The 25,304-nt window shown below is 34.3% G+C and overlaps 1 protein-coding gene across 2 annotated transcripts; it reads right to left on the bottom strand.

Moving 5' to 3' along the window:
* On the bottom strand, window positions 9,391–13,296 carry LOC18604544 (abietadienol/abietadienal oxidase). 2 transcript variants are annotated; one of them, XM_018116906.1, is made up of 9 exons: window positions 12,904–13,294; window positions 12,439–12,763; window positions 12,196–12,345; window positions 11,089–11,328; window positions 10,917–11,000; window positions 10,749–10,827; window positions 9,940–10,061; window positions 9,727–9,854; window positions 9,391–9,623 (listed from the first exon to the last, which is right to left on the bottom strand). In XM_018116906.1, the coding sequence occupies exons 1-9, from the start codon at window positions 13,125–13,127 to the stop codon at window positions 9,509–9,511; spliced, it is 1,467 nt and encodes a 488-aa protein (XP_017972395.1). In that variant the 5' UTR covers window positions 13,128–13,294; the 3' UTR covers window positions 9,391–9,508. The 2 variants fall into 2 exon arrangements, with proteins under 2 accessions (XP_017972395.1, XP_017972396.1); XM_018116907.1 differs by having other exon boundaries at window positions 9,396–9,623; window positions 12,439–12,739; window positions 12,904–13,296.

Here is a 25,304-nt window from a genome sequence, read left to right as displayed (position 1 = left end):
CCTCGTATGGTCATCTGAACACATCGGGCATTGGACCAAACTTCAGTCCGATGATAAGGCGGAACTCCTGCTTTGATATCCACCCCTTGCTCTTGCCAATGGCAAACCATAGCTCGTGCTCCGTTGCCTCTGTCTCATTGATTCGATGAATCATGATGTTATGCAGGAGACCAGCGTTGAAGTAGCCTTATGGATATACGTCCAGCAGCATTCCGAAACATGTACGCTTCACTACATCGTACTCCCCTTTCTCTTGGAGAGTATTGTTGATGTAATGCAGTTGCGACCACTTACAGTGGGTGTTGATAGCGACATTGAACACCCACTTCTCCCTCGGCACAAGAAGCAAACTATCAAGATCCTCATATTGACTGGACTGCACTTGCAAAACATGGCACACGTGCATGAGTGAGTTAACCCATAATGTGGAAACAAGGTATACTGAAGAAAAAAATAAATGTTGTAACACGCCATACATATCAAGTCAAATGTCGTGACATGCCATTCATATCCGTGTCGTGACACGCCATGCATATCCGTGTCGTGACACGCCAGTCACTGTAATTACTGACTCGTTACACCAATAGCCGTGACACGCTAAAAACACAAAAAATCAGTTAACCCACAACATGCCAGGAATAGCCATGACACGCCAAAAACCTAAAAATCTATTTACCCCACAACATGCCAGGAACAACCATGACACACTAAAAACCCAAAAAACCAGTTAACCCACAACACGCCAGGCACAGCTGTGACACGCCAAAAACCCAAAAATCAAGTTAACCCACAACACGCCAGGAACAACCGTGACACTCCAAAAACCAAAAAAATCAGTTAACCCACTACACGCTAGGAATAGACATGACACGCTAAAAACCCAAAAAACCAGTTAACCCACAACACGTCAGGAACAACCGTGACACGCCAAAAACCCAAAAATCCAGTTAACCCACAACACGCCAGGAACAACCGTGACACTCTAAAAACCCAAAAAACCAGTTAAGCCACAACACGCTAGGAACAGTCGTGACACGCTAAAAACCCAAAAAACCAGTTAACCCACAACACGCCATTTGTAGACACGGACCCCCTTCAACACTTTGGAAGAAAACAGTTTAAGCAACATATCAATTGCAAAGCATAACAATTTAAGCAAAGAAATAACAAAAGAAAAAACAGAAAGAAAACAGCTTAAACAAAGCATAACAATTGCAAAAAACACCAACATATCAAACCAACCTAGCAAAAAATCAACGAACAGAAGAAAGATTAATTTTAGACTAACTGACCTCTTCACTGATAGCCGACATTGTTGCTGTGATGTAGTTAAGCTTACAAAGAACGAAGTCGAACTCTTTGCTACCTTTTGGAATGAAGAATGAATAAAACTCTCTTACTTCCTTCACACAAACGTTTACGATTTCAGAAAAATATTTAATTAAAATGAAATGGCCTTTTATATTAATTTCATTCATTCAGTGGAAGTCCAAACGCCTTCCTTGTCATTTGCCCACCTTCTTTCACACCATGGTGTGTCACATATTCAACCCATGGCGTGTCACACGTTCAAGCCATGCCATGTCACACGTCTGACCATGGCATGTCCCACACTCTAAACGCTGTCGTGTCACACCCATCTTACATATTCTCACCGCGTCGTCTCACGCATTATCACCCTGGAGTGTCACAAATTCCCTCAATGGCGTGTCACACACTCTAAATCTTGTCGTATCACACCCGTGTCACACATTATCACTGTGTCGTTTCACACATTATGACCTTGTCGTGTCACACGTTCTAACCATGACATGTCACACACTCTAAACGTTGTCGTGTCACACTTGTGTCACATATTCTCACCGTGTCATCTCACACATTTTCACCCTGCCATGTCACAAATTCCCTCCATGGCGTGTCACACACTCTAAACCCTGTCGTGTCACACCCGTGTCTCACATTATCACTTTGCCGTTTTGTAAAGCCCGACCTTGTAAAATACTTGTCAAGACATACATGTGATGGATAGCATGTTTACATACTAAAAGAGCCTCGAAAAATCGACAAAAGTCGATATTGTACCTAAAGCTACAATAAAGTTGATATAAACCTCGAGCTAGGTCAAATAGGGATTTTAAGGTGAAATTCAAAATTTTACAATCAAGGAATGACTGAAAATGGTGATTCGAAGTTCGAGGATTAATTTAGAGTCAAATCAAAATTTTCACTATCTAGGGGTAAAATGGTAATTTTGCCACTTGAGGATAAAATTGGAATATTGGAAGAAGTTTTTGATCAAGATTGATCACATTTAACTCATTGGAGTATAATTTGAAGTTGATAAGTGAAAAAGTTGTAATTTCGATATTTTTGGAGTATAAGGGTAAAACGGTAATTGTACCGCCCCGGGGGCAAATCAGTAAATTTTCACCCCTGACACTTGTCAAGGCCAAGTGATTTTATTCATCATGGAAATGGATAAACATGATAAATGTGTGGTGGAGAATTAAAGAATTAAAAGTTAAATATTTAAAATTTGAACCAATAAGGAAATGTCATGTGTCATGCTTTTATTATTTTATTGTTTCTTTATAAAATGGCCTAAAAATCAGCCCATTTCTCCCATAGGGGTCGGTCAAACCAGAAGAGAAGAGAAATCAAGGAAGAACAAACCCTAGGTGGGGAAAATCAAAGAGAAAGTGTTAGAATTCAATGATTTGATCAGGCAAAGGTAAATTTTTTTTTATTTTGCTAGTGATTTACCTTACCCATGCATTTCTCCTTAATTTCCATGGTTGGATTGTATGTTTTCATGGGAAAATCATGGCTGGCCGAATGGGTTTGGTGAGAGAAATGATGTTGGAATTGTTTGATTTTGAGTTATGTTGGTGTTTAGATTTAGTTAAGCATGTTTAGAAACAAAACAACAAGAAAAGAATCCATTTTTCCCATGAACCTTCAATGGCCGAACCCTATGTGAAGTGTAGAAGTAATGAATTGATTTTGTGATCAAGTGAATTGGTTGAAAAATTGATGAAATGATGATTTATGGTGAGAAACTGGAATGGGAAAATTTTTAGTGATAATGCACCACAATGGCCGAAATTTTCAAGAAGAATTGTGAGGGTTGTTAGGCTGAATTTTAGATTATTGGAATTATATTTAGTGAATTGAAATATTAGAAATGAAATGGAGTAATTTGGGATTAAATCGGATACAAATGTCATTTAATCGGGTAATAGGCCGAATTGGGTCAACACTGCGTTTAAGCGGTAGTCGGATAAGTTGCATATCATATCATGCATATACATCGAGCCTAAATTGATTTTATAATGGTCAAGCATTAATGTGGTGAATTATGTATTGTACATTGTGGATAGGTAGTGAGCAAATTACACTGGTAAAAGTACAGAGATTGTACTTGAAGACTGGGATTAGGAGTATATCGACTCCTAGAACTGTGAGTAACCTTACTATCATCTTAATTATCTAAAGTGGTTTTTCTCCGATTTTGTGATTTTATGGAAAATGAGTTTAAATGGTAAATCTTGTGTTTTATAAGCAAAATGTGATATAATGAAATGATTTTATCACACTGTCTTGAAATTGAATTATAGTTTTGAAAATAGAGTAATTAGAGACCACTTGATGTGTTGTAAATTTATGGTTTTAAATTGAATAGCTTATGACAATATATGAGCATGAATGGCTAAACTGATTTTTGGCGTTAAAATTATTTGTACTATGTATTCAGCCTTGAGAGGCTAGGTTGCGATAAATTGCCATGTCATGCAGATAAAGATTCTATAAATCAGGTGGTAGATAAAATAATCCATAATCCCTGCAGTGGAGGTTATGTGGACCAGCCTAAAAGAGGGGGCACATAATCAGGTATACCTTACCTCTATCGAAGAGCCGTGTGGAGGGTGTCTCTGGAGGTAAAGATTTGAGTGCACTTCACGTGGACCACCGCGTGAGAGTGAGACTCAGCCAACACCAAGGCATGGCTAGAATTTCGGATGTAAAGACATTTAACAGCCTTGGTGGTCATGGTCAGATGCCTAGGCCAAGGCATCCCCGGGAATGATTTTAGCAGGAGCCAAGTTTTGTGAGATATATAAGCCAAGTTGATTAATTGAGTAAACTGAATATTTATGTTATAAAACATATATTGGAAAAGAATATTTTAATTCGTCTTCATTTACTCGCCTTTAGATAGTTTATATGGTGTCTGTTTACTCACTTGGATTTTATAATCTCACCACCCTTATTTCCTCACATTTCAAGCTCGGGGAATTTCATAGTTAGCTAACTTTGACAAGGACCTTCATTTGAACTTGAATCGGCAAAAGCTGTAGGTTTTCAGCTTCCGATGCATTTTGGTTAGATGTGAGCCCACATGTCACTATAAAAGTAATTTTATACTTTGGTTATTTGCTTTATAGTATATATGAATATAATTAACTTTTACGCTATAAGAATTATTTACCGATAGCTTTATAAAAATTATTTTACAAGAAAATAGTTTATTTTATTGAATATTTTATTATATTCAAATGGTCAAATTTTCACTTCAAATGAACGTTTTAGATACTTAATTTGTTTTTAAATCACTAAATATATATTTTCTCCTTACTTACTACATTTTTAGCAAGTTTTGAGATTTTCGACAAAAAATGACGAAAATGCCCTTGTGAGCCAGAAAAAATATGTTATGTTCTTATTTGGAAATGACTCGTAACCCTTTGAATTACGATATTTGATAACTATTGCTCACCGGGGAAGTGCGAAAGCTGATACGAGAGCCTTGCGAGGTTTCGATCGGCATTCGAGGTGAAGAATGTCTGTCGAGGCTTCGCGGTGATTGGCACGGGCTAGATGGGGAGTTTCGGGTCGTGACACGTTTCACACATTATGACCCTGCCGTGTCACACGTTCTGACCATGGCGTGTCACACACTCTAAACACTGCCATGTCACACCCCGTGTCACATATTCTCACCGTGCCGTCTCACACATTATCACCCTGCCGTGTCACAAATTCCCTCCATGGCGTATCACACACTCTAAACCCTGTCGTGCCACACCCGTGTCACACATTATCACTGTGTCGTTTCACACATTATGACCCTACTGTGTCACATGTTCTGACCATGGCGTGTCACACACTCTAAACGCTGTCGTGTCACACCCACGTCACATATTCTCACCGTGCCGTCTCACACATTATCACCTTACCGTGTCACAGATTCCCTCCATGGTGTGTCACACACTCTAAACCCTGTCATGTCACACCCGTGTCACACATTATCATTACGTCGCTTCACTCATTATAACCATGTCGTGTCACACGTTTGACCATGGTGTGTCACACACTCTAAACCTTGTCATGTTACACCCCTGTCATATTCTCACCGTGTCGTCTCACACATTATCACCCTAACTTGTCACACACTCTAAACCCTATCGTGTCACATATTCTCACCATGACGTGTCACACATTGCCACCATGCCATGTCACAAACTCTATACCCTGCTGTGTCACACCTGTCTCACATATTCTCACCATGACGTGTCACGATCCGGTACTCCCTTCGAGCCCGTGACAACCGTCGCGGTGTCCCGATGGACACTCATTACCTAGAATGCCAACCGAAACCCCGCAAGGCTTTAATATCAGTTTCTCATTTCCCCTGTGAGTAACTGTTGCCAAATATTATGTTCTAATATATTTTAAACTAATTCCAACTTAAAACAATAAAAAAAATAATTTCTGTCTCACAAGGGCATTTTGGTCATTTTTTCTTAAAAATTTCAAAACCAACTAAGAATGTAATATGCGAGTATAAAATACATAATTCATAATCAAAACTAAGTTTAAACGTCTAAAACCTTCATTTAAAATGAAATTATGATTATTTAGATATAATAATAAAAAATAAAAGAAATATTCAATAAAATATTATGTTTTCTTATAAAACAATATTTTTAGAGTTACCGGTAAATAATTTTTGTAGCGTAAAAGCAAAATAAATTCATACATACTATAATATAGTAAGCCAGAGTATTTAACTTAATTTACAATAACTAGTGGGCCCACGAATAATCAAAAGTAAGAAAGACTATGAACCTACAGTTTGGAGGATGCAAATCTAATGGTAGCCTCGTTGAAATCAGCTATCTACAGCCTTTTTTGAGCCTAAAATGGGTGAAAATAAGGGTGGTGAGATTATATAATCCCAGTGGGTAAACAAACACCATCCAAAATCTCTAAAGTCGAGTAAATGGAGACGATTAAAATATTCCATCTCAATATGTAATTCATAACATAAATATTCATTTCATTTAAATAATCAGCATGGCCTATGAGTATCTTAAAAGCTTGGCTCCTGTCAAAATCATTCTCGGGAATACCTTGATCGAGGCATTTAACCGAGTTCGCCAAGGCTGTTAAAAAGTTATGTACGCATAAATCATGTTTTTATTTTAAAAACATAGCCGTTCCTTGGCGTTAGCGGAGTTCATCATCACGAGGTGGTTCGGCGTGACGTGAACTTTAACCATACCTCAAGAGATACCCTACGCTCCTCTTCGACTGAGGTACATAAATAACTGGATTTTGTGCCCCTCTAATAGGCTGATCCATAGAACCCTCCCATTGTAGCAAGCTAAACCCACCATGCAATAAAAATTCAACAGCATGACATGGCAATTTTATCATTATCCAGCCTATCAAGGCAAACAGCAGTTTATACATTTTCAACACAAATACCAATTCAGCCATTCATGCCAATATTACCATAAGCCAATCAATTAGAACCATGAATTTACAACACATGAAAATAGTCTCCAAATACTCTATTTTCAAACCACCATTCAATTTCAAGACGATGTTATAATATCATTTCATTAAATCACATTTTAGCTACAAAACACAAAGATTTACCATTTAACTCATTCTCCATAAAATTCACAAAATCGAATAAAAAAACCACTTTAGATAATTAAAATGATGATACGGTTACTCACTATTTTGAGAGTCGAATTTTTTTAGTACTCCGACTATCGATCCTCGGGTACAATTTCTTTGCCTTTATCGAAGGATTCACCACCTAGACATAATTCATAATCAAGCAATTTACCACATTAATGCTAAACCGTTATAAAACTATATGGATGCATTGAATGGAATGCAAATTGTTCGAATTATTGTCTAAACACGGTGTTCTACACAAATTCAATTGTGTACCTAAATAAAACGTTATCGGTCTAATTTGAACTATCACTCGATTAATTGGCCAATATGTCCAATTTAACTCCAATTAATTCCATTTTTCTTCCAATTCTCCAAACCATCAAACACAAGTCAAATAGCATAAAATTTAACAAAATTATCTTCACATTTTCTCTTGGGAATTTCGGCCATGGTGGGTGCATCAACACTATGATTTTTCCTACTTGATTTTCTCACCATAATTCATCATTTCCTAACCAATTCACTTGAATTAAAATCAAATCCACCATCCACACTCTACATGGTAAATTCGGCCAATAATGGGTAATGGGAGAAAATGAATTTTTCTTACTTGATTTTCATGCTACACATCACTAACTAACTAAAAACACTAAAATATCTTAAAATCTAACCAAATCAAGCATCAAAACTCCTCCCCCCATGTTCGGCCAGCAAGGGTATCCTCATGCAAACTTGATTCTAAACCATGGAAAATGAAAAAAAATACATAGGAAAGGTAGATCACAAGCTAGAATTGATAAATCTTACCTTTTGTCACTTGTTTCCTTGAATTTTCACACTTTTTCCTTGAATTTTTTCACCTAGGGTTTTTGTTCTTCTTTTCTTCCTTTGTTCTTGTTTTGGCCGGCCATATGAAGAGAAATAGGCTGATTTTATGCTAATTTATAAGAAAAATATTAAATGGATGAGAATTTAACACATGTCGCCATTCCATTAGTCCATGTGTCATTCTTACTCATTAAGCAATCTCTCTTCACCATATAAATTTTCTCAATTATCCATGATAATATTGGATAAAATCCATGTGTTGGACAAGTATTGGGTGATGTAAAATTACAATTTTGCGCTTAGGGTGGTAAAATGACTATTTTACCCCTATGCTCGAAAAAATGTCAGAATTAAAATTTTTCACTTCTCAAACTCAAATTATGTTCTAAATAGTCAATCTTAGTCAAAAATTTTATCCAACACTCACATCTTAACCTCGGGTGGCAAAATGATCATTTTGCCCCTAGGTCATGAAAATTCTAATTTGACTCCAAATAGGTCCTCGAACTCTGAATCACCATTTTAAGTCATTCTGAAGTTTTAAAATTCTCAATTTCATCTTAAAATCTCTATTTGGACTAATTCAAGGCTTAATTCAACTTAATTGCACTACTAAATTCACTACAGACTTTTGACGATTTTTTTTTAGGCTTTCCAAGTATGCAAGCATTCTGTCAATCACATGAATGACATGGCTAATATTTTATAAAGTCGGGCTTGACATGACGTGTCACACATTGCCACCATGCGGTGTCACAAACTCTATACCCTACAGTGTCACACCCGTCTCACATATTCTCACCATGACTTGTCACACATTCCCACCATTCCGTTTCACAAACTCTAAACCCTGCCGTCACACAAACCATATGGCCTACTATAGCACGACCATTTCTTGCTTCAAATTCACATCTTTCTCCTTTTGATTCACCACCGTATTAGGGATTTCTGATTTCACATCATTCTCCAAGTTTTCGATTCATCACGACCGGTTCCTCATTCGATTTAATATCACCCTTCATATTATCTAAATGCCATGTCTGAAATATCTAAAAAACCATTATTTTGTTTTGCACAAGCTTCTGGGGCAAAATTGGATGTTTTGTACAAAAATAGATGTTCAGAAATTCTTCGCATATTTATTTTCTAGCTTTTTACTTGTTTAAGAGTGTGCGTCACCGAAGATGTCTCATTAAGGGCATTTTTATCTCAAAATCTCTTTTAGTGGCTAAAAATAGTTAAATTTATCTGGAATGTTATTTTCAAAAACACTTTGTTTTCAAGGGCCAAAAAAAAATTTCCTCTTTCCATTATTTATCTTAAAACTCCTAGACAATCCAACTCAACTCCCATGCTGAATTATTCGTCTATTATGTGCACTAATATTCAAGGTAGCTTACTTTTACTAAAATTTTGCCTCCTCTCCAACAAGTTCTTGCGAAGGCTAAATTTTCTACACAGATGATTGTATTACTCAAAATATAGCCGTTAGACATTTGTACATAGTTGTTAATTTATAATATTGGAAGTATACATCTCATTACATATCAAATATCCTAAAGAATCTCCAATATCATGCAATATATGTTACACAAATATACCTTATAATTGAAAGGGAATTAAATTTGCACATCATTTAAAAATATCATTGCATGAAACAACTGCGAAGCAAGTATATAAAATGAAATACTAACTAACATAATAGCTACCCTTTCTCTTTCTGCTTTGATTTATGACGTTTGATGGGACGAATTTGGAAGCCATTCACTAACCGAGCTGAGGGAAAGAAAGACATTCGATCTTGCTTGAGTTGAATCCACCTGGTCATGCAATACAAATTAATAATCAGTACGTATATATTCAATTAGCAAGTCATTTTGAGCTGAATGCCCTTATCTGAAATGTTTAAGATGAAGGACATGCCTATATGAATTAACAAAATGGTGTAGAAAGAGAGCAATTTGAAGACGAGCCAACTCTGCTCCAGGACAAAACCGAGCACCTCCCCCGAAGGGCGAATAAAAGGGGCTGCTTCTCCAATTCCTCTTTTCCTTCATCACAAAGTAAGTTTGTTATTAATTAATACAAGTCCCGGAAACAAGTTTTAAATACGATTTTATTGCTAAATGGACGAACCTCATTTTTAGGATCCATCCATCTCCAGGGATCGAAAGATAAAGCTCCCTTGTACAAATTTTCATCCAAGTGAACAGCTGAGAGAAATGGAACAACAAAGCATCCTTTGGGAATGACAAAATCTGCAAATTAAGTCACCAAACACTTCATTTTTCTTGCTGTAATATCAACCAATATATATGTTTTTTTAAAAGTTTTCATTAGTCATATTATTGAAAGACATTTAATTACAAATTTACTTTATTCACTAAGGGAGCCAAGGGGATGGCAGGTGGTGGCACCCGCCACCCCTCAAAATTCTAAATTCGTCATTGCTTATTTTGGGCACGCGCGCACACACACACACGTACAAAAACAGATAATTTTATTTATTATATTTCTAAAATTTTTATTTGTCAATATTAATAAATTTTTAAGTATTATACAAATAATATTTATAATTACACATAATTGTATTAGACCGAATTCGAAATTAAGAGGTAAGAACAATTGCTGAATAGGATAAAATCCAATCTTATATGTAAACTATCATTTTAAATGCTTTTTATTATAAATATTCATAAAAATTATTTAATTTGTAAATAAGAATTTTAATTGCATTGAGTACTTTCACTAAAATGTATTTATTTAATTCAAATAGTATTAAATAATTCATATATTAACGTTATAAGGAATTGAATTATTTATATTTCAAATTTTATACTTCAAAAATATTTATATTTGTAAATAAAAATCATTAAAAAGAAAATAAGCAATAAATATTCACGTACAACATATGTAATAATAAATATTAGTATATATAAATGTACCTTGATAGGTAATATCTTGTTTTGCCTCCCTCATTAACCAAATTGCAATTCCTCCCAACCGCAGCGTTTCATCAATAACCTATATAGAAAAAAATGAAGCAAAAAATAATTCGAAACCTGAATGAAGTTGAAGGGAAAAAACAATGTAATTAGAAGATAATAACTCACGCATTGAGTGAAGGACATAGCTTTGTAATCTTGCCAGGTTAGCATTTCCTCTCCAGAGTTAGGCCTGACACTGTTTTGCTCATCCTAGTTAAAGATGAGTTTTGTGTTAAAAGGGTGCAAAACAAAGGAAATAGTGGTTTTAGATGAGTTTTGTGTCGTTAATGTTACTTACTCGAAGCTGTGTCAATGCCCGAGGACATTGAGTGAGGAAATACACTGCAAAAAGCATAGTTTTAGCAGTGGTTTCATTTCCAGCAAAGAGGAGATTTATGATGAAGTCTGCTACGGCATCATCAGCTAGGTTTTCTTCTATCAATAGTCTTCCAAGCACCCCATTACCAACTTCTGATGCTCCCTCTTGCTTGCGCTTTTCTATTGTTATGAATATCTCGCTGATGATTTTCTCCCTCGCCTTTCCACATTTCAGAGTATAATAAGTTCATATCAGATCCTAGATATTAACATCTATCATCTATTATTAATTTCAATTATTAAAATAGTAAAAACTGCGTTGGGAGGAATGACATGTGGCCACCCCCCCAACTGGGTTGCTTGCCTTTGGTCCAAAGGCTGGTCTTCAGCCAAAACAACGTCGTTTCGGTGAAATCTAAAGAACAATAAAAGAAAAGAAAGTAGGATCCGGGAGTAAAGAGAGATGACAGAGGCGGTGACTCTGACCGGTCGATCAGAGGAGATGGAAAAAGAGAGGGAGAAACGCTGGGTAGAGAGAAATGGAGAATGCCATCATCATCTTGAAAAAGAAGAAAAGGAAACTCTCTTCAAGAACAAGGCTGCAAACAGACCCAAAGCCTCTGAATTTTCTCGAAAAAACCCTTCCAGACTTGAAGTTGCCCCTGATAAGCACTGCATCAAACAGTTGTTGTGCAAACTTCCACTAAAGTCATATGCATCCAGAACATGCTCTTCACCCAGCATATGATTTAGACGAAGGTGGGCAGTGTGATATGCACCATATCAGAATGAAAGATAGTGGAAAAGAATTTTCAGAGGAAATTCAATCTTTTGGGATTTTTGTTAATTTAACTTACACACTTAAAAACCATGATCGATCTTTTATAGAACCAAGAATACTAAAAGATAATAATCATCATTTGGCTTTAAGTTTTAATAAAGTAGAAATGACGTGGCAAGTGTTCAAATTAGGCTCAAAGGCAGGCGCCTGTGGAAAGAGAGAACTTCATACTTCATATGGATTAATTTGTTATCAATAGTGTGTTACCTTCTATTGCAAAATATATATATATATATATTGTGTTACCTTCATGGCAGTGTGATAAGCAAAACCTGGCCAGTTGATCGGAACAGACAGGCAACCATCAACGAAGTCGGAGAAGAGTTGAGCCATCTCATTGATTTGCGCTTCGCTCAATACTCCCAGAAGTTGATTGACCATAAGATTAATAGCCAGCTGGAGCACAAGGGAGAAATTATTATCAACAGACTAAATATTAAATGCCATAGATAGTACTCCACATATTGAATAGGTATTACAACTACTTGCCTTTCTGCAAACATCCTGAAGTAGTATGGTCCGATTGTCTTGGATATGACTCAGAGTCTGAAGAACAACCTTTTGAATATCCTCTAAGAAATGGGACTTGAGTTTGTCTAAACGCATCATATTGGAAGCAATCGCATGAAGGTTTCTCTGCTGCTCTCCTTGCACAGTGATAACCCCGTTTTTGCCCACCAAATCTCTGAACGATTTTGGATAGCTCGACTGGAACAGCTTGCCCTCGTTCAGCATCACAAACCGATTAAAGCTTGGGTCCGCAGATACCACAGCCCATTTCCCAAATAGGCTACATGAAAATATCTTCCCAAACCTGTTAATCTCTCAATTAAGCTTTGCAAAAGGTGACAAATTCGGAAAGAAAGAAAGGAATTTATTTAACAAGAAAAAAGAAAAGAAAGCACTTAATTTGTTTCCAGGCAATCAGTTGTATATCTACATATTGATTTCTACCTTTTGACTTGTTCTTCAACATACAGAGGGGGATGAGAACTTGCGACGGCATTGTACCAGCTGATGCTATCACCCAGAAGTGGCCACCCTCTTCTTCCTGGCGGCAACTTACAGATCCTTTTTCTTGCCTTCTTAGTCAGCACTAAATTTGCAAGCAGGAAGATAACAGCCAGCGCGGTCGTGATCATAAATAATGGCCACGCATCTGAATAAATTTCTCTCATTTGCGTGGGAGAAGAGATTGAGGAAGGGAGACTTCATGAGTTCACAACCATATATGATGGGTTTGTTTTTGATGAACAACCTTGTCTACAATCTACATGTGATCATACACTCTCAACACCTTCGTTATGATTGTGGCCAAATACGCACCTTTGTTGACCTTGTGTCACCCAAGTTTTGGCATTAATTTAAGTATCACATGAATAAAATAATTATTTACACATTTAAAATATATGGTAACTCAATGCCGCATCCTCAACTTCCTACTCCCCTACCGAATCTGCCAAATCTCTTCAAGAAATGGCTGACCTTTAGTGTTGAGGCTCATTTATTTAGGAGAATCATATACATATTTCTCAATTAAAATTAGAATTTACTAATCTATAAAATAATCAATAAAAAAAGTGTTGTCCATGGGAACCAAACCCAAAACCAGTTAATTAAATGCTAAGTACTCTACCAATTAAGTTAAGACAACTTGTTTTGTTTAAATTGCTATAGTTTCACATTTTTAATTAATTAAGCGTCGAAGTAGAAGTTTTAATTAATGAATAACGTTTTTATTATGTTTAATTAATCAAAATCTTAATATCCTGTAATGAATGAGCCTTTAACTGCAAGTAACTATAATCCTATAACGTTTATCATGTAATTAAAATATTTGATAAGTGCTTTATACTTAAATTTCTTGAAAAAATTATAAAAGAGTTATAGCTTTAGTAAAGGTGTAATTTACAGTAAAAACAAGAAAAAGAAAAGCAAAGAAATTAATAGGAATATAAACTTTGAAGGAAATTTAAATTGGATTAAGTAAAGAACTAAGTAATCATTTGAAAATTTAAAATATTTTATCGAGCTTGATATCAAATCAAATACTAATATCTTAAACAACAAGTTCAAATGGGTAATAATTTAAAAAAAAGAATTTTTTAATTAATTTATACTTGTATAATAGGCGATCTTGTAGTCAAAGTGTTAGATGATAATTATGAATCAATTTTTAAATCCAATTATTATCATTTATATTCTATATTTTAATTTTAATATAGATTATATAGAAACTTTTGATAAATTAAATCACCAAAATAGTTTCTTTTTGTATCTCTTTTACCTTCTCCTTTTCTTCTTTTGTTATTGACAAATAAGTTGATTGATATTTATTCTCTTCTTTAAAATCTACTACTAGTAGTACTATTTCTTTTGAAAATTTTGAGATTGATAAGTAAGGAACGAAATAAAGAAATTGTTAGCTTTAAATTGATTTATTTTGACATGATAACAGTAAAGGATCAAAATTGCTCTAATAAATTCTATTTTGAATCATTCTTTTTAAGCTTAAGAAATATTCAAAACCTTCAAACACTTGATGAAATTCAATTAATGTATTTATCAAGTATTTAAGGTCATACTAAAATAGAAAAAATATTTCTTCATTGAAGAAAGTTTAAATTAAGAGGATTTTTAATATAAAGGCTACAAGAATTGACTCATTTTGGACAAAAGCAAAAAGGTTCCTCAACTGCTTGATAGAGATCCATCCCATCCTTTGAAGGATCAATCTCCCTCTCACAGAAATTTATAGCATTTTCAACTAATTTACGAAGAAGAACAAGACAAGAAACAAGAAAGAAGTTGAGAGCAAGTGTTTAATTCATTCTTCCAAGAATTCAAAGCCTTTCAAGCGATCTTAAACTCATTTGAGCTTCCATTCCTAGTCTTTATAAAACATCTTTAATATTGTCTCTTTGTAAACTTGTATTCACCAAGCAATATCCACCTATTAGAGGTCTCTTTTCTAATATATTTTCTTAAAAACTCAATTCTTTGAGAGACATGGATGTTATACCTTAGCTTTCAAAAGGTATTGTTTAGAGGTTCTATATTCAAACCTTACAAGATAGGGAGGTTATACATTAACTTTAAAAAGTATTGTTTAGAAGTTCTATCTAAATCTTAAAAAATAGGGAGATTTTATATCTTAACCTTCAAAAGGTATTGTTTAGAGGTTCTATCTATGGTTTAAAAGACAAACACGTTATATTTAATCCTTCAAAAAGTATTTGTATTGATTGAAATTCAATATAGTGAATTGAACTCCTTATAAAGCTTACAAAGGCGACATAGGCACCAAGAGGAAGGTCAGACCTGTATAAATCAAGTTTACAATTCTCTCAACATTTCACTCTGTCTTTATTGCATCTACTTTCAATCAAATATCTATTTAATTGTTAATCAACTTAATTCTTGATATATCTCTCTAGAAAAAAATTTTTTTGAAAAAGAAGTTTGAAAATCTAACTCACCTCATCTCTTGGATTATCATTTTATTTGAGCTAATAGAATTGAAAGGGAACAATTTTAATATTTCCTTGCATATCTTAGTTGAAATATTTTAGCGCATTTCATTTATGTTTGTTGGAACATTTTAATGTGTTTAACAATCTTAATTCTGACATTTTTTCGAGTATAGGGGTAAAATAGTCATTTTACCACCCCAGGGGTAAAATTGTAATTTTACACCACTCAACACTTGTCCAGCACATGGATTTTATCCAATATTATCATGGATAATTGAGGAAATTTATATGGTGGAGAGAGATTGCTTAATGAGTAAGAATGACACAAGGACCAATGGAATGGTGACATGTGTCAAATTCTCATCTATTTATTATTTTTCTTATAAATTAGCACAAAATCAGCCCATTTCTCTTCATATGGCCGGACAAAGGAAGAACAAAGGAAGAAAAAAAGAACAAAAACCCTAGGTGGAAAAATTCAAGGGAAAAGTGTGAAAATTCAAGGAAACAAGTGACAAAGGTAAGATTTTTCAATTCTAGCTTGTGATCTACCTTTCCCATACATTCTTTTGCATTTTCCATGGTTGAATCACATGATTTCATGATGGGTATCTTGCTAGCTGAACACTTAAAAAGAGGTTTTGATGCTTGATTTGGTTAGATTTCAATGTATTTTAGTGTTTTTAGTTTATTGGTGATGTGTAGCATGAAAATCAAGCAAGAAAAATTCATGTTCTTCCATCACCCATCATTGGCCGAATTCTCCATGTGGAATATTGATGATGATTTTGATCTTATTTTAAGTGATTTGGTTAGGAATTAGTGATTTTTGGTGTGAGAATCAAGCTTGAAAATTTATAGTGTTGATGCACCCACCATGGCCAAATTTTCCAAGAAAAAATGTGAGGATGATTTTGCCATATTTCAAGTTATTTAACTTGTGTTTGATGGTTTGGAGAATTGGAAGAAAAATGGAATTAAATGAAGTTAAATTGGACATATTGGCCAATTAATCGAGTGATAGATCAAATTAGGCCAATATCGTTTTATTTAGGTACACAATTGAATTTGTATAGAATACCGTGTTTAGACGATAATCCGAACAATTTACATCCCATTTCATGCATTAGTATAGAGCCTAAATTGGTTTTATAACAATTTAGCACAAATGTAGTAAATGGCTTATTGTGCATTATGTCTAGGTGCTGAGCATTCTGGCAAAAGTAAAGAGATAGTACCCGAGGATAGGGCTATGCAAACGGATAGTTCGGTTAATTCGGTTATTGGATATCCAGTAACCGAACTAACCGAATTCCTATATTAAACTAATCGAAACCGAACCGAAGTAAAAAAGTAACCGAACCAACCGAAACAGAACTAACTCGGTTAGTTCGGTTCGGTTATCAAAAATCAAACTTAATAATTTTTTTTTTCAAAATAAAAATTATTTACTTTCATTAATAACCTGTACATTTGCAAAAGAAAGCAAAACAAAAGAATTGCTAATAATGTTATTTACTCTCTTTCGGCACCTTCTCTTTACTCCCAAATGGGGCTTGTATGACAAAATATATGAAACAAAGGTAGAGTCAACTTTAATAGAGACACAAAAATTCATGATCACAAGAAAAATTGACGTGACATTGGCTCGTCAATGCCAATGAATCTGTCTAGTTGATGAAACTACAGCAGGACCCCAAAGGCATTAAGCACAAAATAAGAGCTGTAACGCCTAAAACCAAAGGACCCCAACCCTGAAGAGCACCACAGCCACAGGAAGCAAAACAGAATAAAGTTGGGTTGAAGCACAGCATAACTCCAAGCCCCAATAGCCTAAGCAGTAAACAGCCCAACGACATTAACATGTTATTTTAGCAAGTCAAGCGAAAATAATTGAGTTTAATTTTCAATATACATAAATAATAACACTAAAAGGCACCTGATGCAAAACAAAATATTAAAGCATGAAACCAAAAATAGATCGAAGTGAGTGCTTAAACCCGAAAACTACGCTAAAAGAGCAATTTCACAAAAAAAAAAGAAAAGAAAACAAATCAATTCAACATACGGGGTTTTGCGAAATCATCTAATTTCTTGATGAAGTTGCAGTGAAGAGGCCAAGAGGGGGGATTCGGGGAGAGTCTGGATTGCAGTCGGCAGAAGCAGGAATCACGAAACATGAATCTTTGCGGAAAGAATAGGAGATCGAGAAGACGATTCGTTTGGGGTCTCACGAAATCATCGAATTTCTTGATGAAGTTGTAGAGAAAAGGCTAAGAGGGGGGACTGAGGGACGAGGGGAGAGTCTGGACGGTAGTCGGCAGAAGCAGGAATCACCGAATCAGAAAGGGCGAGAAGCTGAGAATGGTGACGGGAGCCAGTGAGTCACGGGACAGCGAAAAGGCAGAAAGGTTAAAGGGCTGGGGAACTAAGAATTTGAGATTGGGAATAGGTTTAGGAATTTTTTAGGGGAAATCTCCAAAATACCCTTGTTTGTATTCGGTTAGTTCGGTTCAAAATTTTTTTAACCGAAACTGAATCGCAAAAATTACACTAACTGAATTCCTCTAACCGAATTAACCGAACAACCGAATTAACCGAACTGAAAAAATCGAGCTCATTTCGGATCGGTTCGGTTATTCGGTTATGTGTGAATATGCTCACCCCTACCCGAGGATCAAGAATCGTAGTACTCGAAATTCGACTCCCAAAATAGTGAGTAACCTTACTATCGTCTTAATTATCTAAAGTGATTTTTATCTGATTTTATAATTTTATGAAAAATGAGTTTAAATGGTAAATCTTTATATTTTATAAATAAAATGTGAGCCGTTGTGATTTTATGGTACTCTTAACCTTGTGAGCCGTTGATTCATTCCCTTTTTCATTTTTTCTTGTGTTTTCTTCCTCCCTTAAGTTTCATCCCCTACTATTCCTTATTCTAATTGAGGTTTTTACAATTGTTGTTTCAATCACTGATATTTGGCAATGAGGAAGCCGTACAAATCACATTTAGTCTGAAGAAGTTGTCTCCTTGTTGTCGATTGAAATTCCTTTTTATTCTTGGTTGTGTTTCAATTTCTTTTGGAGAAAAGAAAAGCCTGATTGCCTTTTCCCTAACTAGTACTAGACTCTAAAAGTATGAGTAACCTCCATCTCCCTTAAGAGTTATTCAGAATTTCCATTTGAGTGGATACCATTGGAGGTTGTGCACTCGTACAACTTGTGATTTTTGTCACTATCAAGCTTAGTAGTGAAGAGGATTGAAATTGAGTTGAATCGTTGTGATTTTGACTCCATGGACATTAGGTATAATGACCTTTATCCTTTAATTATGGTTTATTTATGCCAAATAATCAGGATTCTACTTAAAGAAAATATTTTAATTTTCATTGTGCACTATAATATGATTGCATGCCTTTTCCTCAAAAAATATTTGAATGCTAATTATTTAAATTCTGAATATGTGAGGTTACTAAATTTGTATTGGCTTATAAACATTGATGAGCTTGGCTCGTTTAAGTTTGTGAACAAACTAGTTTAAAGCTCGTTTAGAGGTGGAATTGGAAATTGACCACTTTAAACCTAAAACAGCGTTTCTTCCATTGAAATATTGTCATTTTGTTTCCATTTTATGAATTTTTGTTCCCTTCCCCTTCACATTTTGCTTGCCAGCGACTTCTCTGCTTGCCCAAGGAGTGGCTTTATCTTTTCTTTTTCTTGTTATGCAATGCACCATTCGTCTCGTCATCTTCTTGCACCACAACACAATAGCTGTCCTTCCTTTCTCAACTTGAATTCAAGAATTCGAATTTGTCTTTTTAAAATAGGAATTACATGTCTCAACTTGAATCTGAAATGGACTTAAATTCAAGATTCTCCGAGGATGAAATGGGTGACTTAAAAAATTAACTTAAAATGACTTGAATTTCAAATATTTATTTAAATTCAGTTCATTTTGTTTTTTAAAAAATCAATAATTAACTTGAATCTGAAATGATATAAATTTAAAATAATTTAAACTCGAATAATTTTATTATCAACTTTAAACAATCTGAACCTAAAATGATTTGAATTGAAAATAACTTGAAATTCAAATTCTCATCAAAGTAATAGATAGGAAGGCTAAGGTCAAGCCTATATCTAAAGGTAAGGTTCCGTCGTGATCTTCAAGTTGAAGACATCTGTGCCAGATAAAGTTGGCACAGCTTTCCAATTATTTATTTATATATATATATATAGAATATGGCTGCCAGCACGACTTTGACGTCAGCATGGGACAGAGTTGAGTGCTCGAGGTTAAACTTTGACTTGGCAAGGGCATTTTCCGTAAAGGAACGTGGCAGGGCATGAGCTTTATTCTTGAGCAGCGCACCAGATTAAATAATAAAGTAATTTCAACCTTTTTGTCGTTCAAAGTTTTGGCAAAGAAAGATTGTTTTCTAAACCAGCGGATGCAGCTGTACATTTGGAAAGCCTTATTTTATATGCCTTCCCAAGAATGGAGGCCCTGACTTTCTGCCGCTACCGAGCATGTAAGTATGTAAATAAATGTTGAGAAGTTGAAGGATCAAAATTCCAATATATAAATCATAATATGCCAGCAAGAACCAGCCCGGCTTTCTTTCTAATGATGTAGTAGCCTACACTTGCTCACTGCGCACATCCTTTGCCAAACCACCATTTTTTTAAAATTTTTTTAATTATTTATATAAATTTAAATAAATTTATACTTTTATTATATTTAATTAAATTCTTGTATTTTTATGTTAAATTAAATAAGTTTAAGTAAAGATTGACTAATTATTATTAGTTAAAATACTACATGATCATATTTTCATGTCACATTAGCATATTATATCATTATCAATTATGATATTTCAACATATCACATTATTATTGTTGTCGATTTTGCACACGCAAGTATACGTATCGAACAAGTAATATAGTGATGAAATAGAGTATTGTTCCCATGAAGATTTGTTCCTAAATTTTTACCAAGTACTAAAATCTTATAAAACAAATTAATATTATTTAAGTAATCTGCAAATTAAAGAAAAACTAATGAAAAAAAATAAAAATCAACACTAGATAAACTAACAAACTAAATAAGTTGAGAAAAGCAGTACATTAAAAACCTAAGATTATGGGTTCATTCCACATTTCATCTGATACTAGCTTTTCTTGTTATTTATCTTTCCTAAGTGGTTTTGCTAACTTAGAATCCAAAGCCATGGACAAGTCTCCGTCAAGTTACTTGTACAAATACCTAACTTAATTAGTTCACTATATGTCTATAGAAATCAATTAAATTAAGTTCATTAAGTAAGTGTCCTAATGTGGCTATGTATGCCAATTGGCGTATGTCTACTTGAATCGCGACTAAAATCATCTAAGTGACTTGAACATACATTATTCAAACCTTAGTCCAATCTAAAATCTCTATGTCGAATCTCAATTAGATTCACAAATTAGTTAACTGTTGGTCAGACGATCAAAAGCATTAAGAACAGATTTGAATAAACAAAACTACACCCATTCATGATAAATAAAAAAGAAACTAATATTCAAACTATATGTTGATATCCACCACAATACTAGACAGATAATTTAGCTCATAATACCAAAAAAAAAAACAACATCCAAAGAAATTTAACCATGAATCCCAATCAAAGAAAATAAAAGAAACACAAGAGTAGAGAAAGAAACTAAGTATTGAAACTTTGCAATCTTAATTCTCTTTCAAATTCTCTTGTTTTCTTGCTTTGTTCTTGACTCCAAATCTCCAGAATAGTTGCTTGCAGCCTTTTCCTTAAAATCTTTGAAAAAGGTCTCTTAAATATGCTCCAAGTAACATAATTTCTAAAATCTCATCAAATTTTTATTTTTGAAAAATCGTCTAGCGCTGCGGCACTGCTTCTTCATTGCTGCAGCGCTGAGCTCTCGAAAAAATGTGTTGTGTGTTTCCTTTCACCAGTGCTGCGACGGTCTATCAAATTCAAAAGTGATTTTCACCCTGATCTGATCTGAACTGGGTAAAGAGATAAACATGAAAGTTTTAGCCCTATCTCTTACTTTCCAATGGCTTAAGAATCACATCAATTGGACTTCTAGATTGAAAGATATGCTCCAAATACCACATCATATTCAGTCCATTCATATTACTGTAGTGCTTCTATTTAGACAAATATTTTGACCATGATCCAATCAGAACTGGGTAAAGTAGTAAACATAAAAGTTGTATCCCTTCCTCTTATAATTCTAGTGGTTTAAGAATCACCTCATTTGGAGTTCTTTAGAGAGAGATATGATCAAAACACCACAAAATATATGAATGAAGCCATCACCATACTTGCACGAATTTTCATCAAATTTTCTACAAAAGCAATAAGAGAAATTACCAATACTACTCTTAAAGTAATTTAAAACAAAATAACATAAAATTTAACTAAAATAACTTAAATTAATTACTCAACATGTAATCAAACTTAAACTAGAAAAACATCTAAAATGCTATGATTTGAATCTAAAACCTCAAAGATCTAATCACTTAAGCCCCAAAATGTGTCAAAATAACTCCATATAATAGAGTTATCACACCCCCAAATTTAAGTATAAAGCCCGACCTTATAAAATACTTGTCATCACATACATGTGATGGATAGCATGTTTGTATGCTAGGAGAGTCCCGAAAAATTTACAAAAGTCGGTATTGTACCTAGAGGAACAACAAAGTTGATTTAAGCCTCGAACTAGATCAAATAGAGATTTTAGGGTGAAATTAAAAATTTTACAGTCAATGAATGACTTAAAATGGTGATTCGGAGTTTGAGGATTAATTTGGAGTCAAATCAAAATTTTCACTATCTAGTGTAAAATGGTAATTTTACCACCTGAGGATAAAATTGAAATATTGGAAGAAGTTTTTGATCAAGATTGATCACATTTGACTCATTGGAGTATAATTTGAGGTTGATAAGTGAAAAAAATTTGTAATCCCGATATTTTTGGAGCATAAGGGTAAAATGGTAATTTTGCTACTTTAGGGGCAAAATTGTAATTTTAAACACTCGACACTTGTCCAGCACATGGATTTTATCAATATTATCATGGATAATTGAAGGAATTTAAGTGGTGGAGAGAGAAAGCTTAATAGTTAAGAAATTAAAAATGGACCAATGGGATGGTGACATATGTCAAGTTAATATCCATTTATTTTTTTAGCTTTAAAATCAGCAAAAATCAGCTTATTTTCTCTTCATGTGGCCGGCCATAGCAAGAACAAAGAGAGGAAAAGAAAAACAAGAAACCTAGGTGGGAAAATTAAAGTAAAAGTGTGAGATTTCAAGGAATCAAGCAATCAAAGGTGGTGAGTCCTCCGATAAAGGCAAGAAAATTGCATCCGAGGACCAGTAGACAGAGTACTTCGAAAGTTTACATTCTAGACATTGTGAGTAAACTTACTGTCATTTTAATTATCTAGGGTGGTTTTTAGATGATTTCATGAATTCTATGGAAATATGGATTTAAAAAGGTAAATTTTCATGTTTTATGAATAAAGGTGTTCCAATGAAATTAATTTATAAATTGTTTTGAAATTAATAATGATTTTGAAAAATAGAGTACACGGAGACTATTAATTGTGGCAATTTGATTGTTTAAATTGATGGCTTATGTTATATTGTTATTGTGTTGGCATGACTGGCTGGGCTGTGTTTTATGAATTGTATGAATTGTTTTATTTTACCCTTGCAGGCTGGGTAGTATTTCATTAGCCCTGTCATGCCGTCAAAATTTTATTATATGGTAGATTATATATTAATTAATCACTGCAGTAGGGGGTTTCTGTGGACCAGCCTTTTAGAGGGGCACGGTAAACCCCATTATATTCTTACCTCGAATGGACAGGAGCGTAGGGTATCTCCTGGGGTAAAGTTTAGGGTTCACTTCACGCCAAACCACCACGTGAGGGGGAACTCAACCAACGCCAAGGAACGACTATGTTTTCAAAACAAAAACATGATTTATGTGAAATGTGAATTTTTAATAGCCTTGGTGGTCTTGGTAGGATGCCTCGGCCAAGGTGTCCCCGAGAATGGATTTATGGCACAAGCCTAGTTTTTATGAGATTCATAAGTCTCTTTACGTATTTTAAATGAAATGTGTTCTAATGCTGTGAACCAATTTACGATGATTTACTTTATTGTCTCCATGTACTCAACTCTAGATGTTTATGATGATGTCTGTTTACTTACTGGGATTTTATAATCTCACCACCCTCCTTTCCATCCATTTCAAGTTCAGTAGACTGTAGATAGCTGATCTCATCAAGGACTATTATTGGATTTGCATTTTTCAAACTGTAGGTTCACAGTCCTCTTTACTTTTGTTTATTCGGGGGCCTTCTTGTTATTGTAAATTAAATTAAATATTTTGGCTTACTGTATTACAGTATGTATAAATTTATTTAGCTTTTACACTACAAAAATTATTTACGTATGACTCGAAAAATATTAATTTAAGTTGAAAATGAGAAGCTGATATTAAAGCCTTGCGGCATCTTGGTTGGCATTTCGGGTAATGAGTGTCGATCGGGATACCGCGACGGTTGTCACGGGCTCGAGGGGAGTACCAGGTCGTGACATTAAGATTTTGCTAGTCCTCGAGCAAAACATAAAACAACATGCAATAACTTAAACATGAAAACATTTAACTAAAATTCAATTGCACCATTTCATTAATCACCTTTAATATCCTTAAAAGTTAATCCATACTCATAACTCTAGGCACACACAAATATCCTTCAAGTTCATGTCTAAATTCAAATGCAAACTCATCATTAAGTGAAATTCTGTGTGTGTGTGTGTGTGCAATCTCTTCACTTAGAATAATGTCCAATCCGGATAAGTTTACATTCATGCAAAATTCAAATTAATAATTAACTCCATAAGTTTGATTTTCATCTCTCTCTCCACTAATGTAGCCCAACATTTTGTTAAAGATCAATAGGACTTTAATTAGCTTGTAATGTATGGCTAAGGTTAAGGTTGTAACGACCCTTCCTCGGTCGCTACTTACGTCCGAGACCTCCAAGAGATCTCGCTAAGTCCCGAACAAGCCTTAATGAAATTTCTCAATAACTCACTGTACACTTTTACTAAACCGTATTAATGCTTAAACCAATATATTTATAACATGAATTCAACAATAAGCATAGTAATTCAATTTTGACCTTTAAGTCATAACATCACGATTAAATACATTGAGTTCAAAAAAAAAATCTCAAATTTTCATTTATATCAAAATTAATATTTATTTACATAGTAATATCAAAGTACTACAACTCGACCTCTAACAGCGGAGCGACTTGGGATAAAATGCTATGAGATGCTTTTACCTATCCATGGTGGACCGTACGCGTCGATGATTACACACTATGTCGATCCCTGTCTGTAAAAGAGGAAAAAGAGGGGTGTGAGTCTCACAGACTTAGTGATCATCGGCTCCGTGAGTAGGGCATAGATGGGAAACAAGCAATAAGGTAGAGATTTTAAATATTAAAAATTATAAGAGTAGATACAAATATTTTAATTCAAATGGAGATTTGTGCCTTATATATATAAAGAAAATAATATCGAGAATTTCTTGTAAGTTGTAATCAGCCAAGATGTATATCAAATCAAGGTAAGTAAAATTTTCAACATCGAAATAGGTTAATAAGCATTTTCAAATCAAATCATTACAAATATCATTTTAATCTAGTGTACGTAAAAGATCTCTGCCGTCGAAATTATTTCACATATTATTCCTGTCAAATCAATAAAATTGAGCAAGTTCTGGCAAAATCAAATATTAGTTAAAATTATGTACAAATCATAACTC

This window comes from Theobroma cacao, chromosome 3, assembly GCF_000208745.1.
Source record: "Theobroma cacao cultivar B97-61/B2 chromosome 3, Criollo_cocoa_genome_V2, whole genome shotgun sequence".
NCBI lineage: Eukaryota > Viridiplantae > Streptophyta > Magnoliopsida > Malvales > Malvaceae > Theobroma > Theobroma cacao.
The sequence above is the reverse complement of the archived record's forward strand: the minus strand, read 5'-3'. Positions and strand labels throughout refer to the sequence as shown.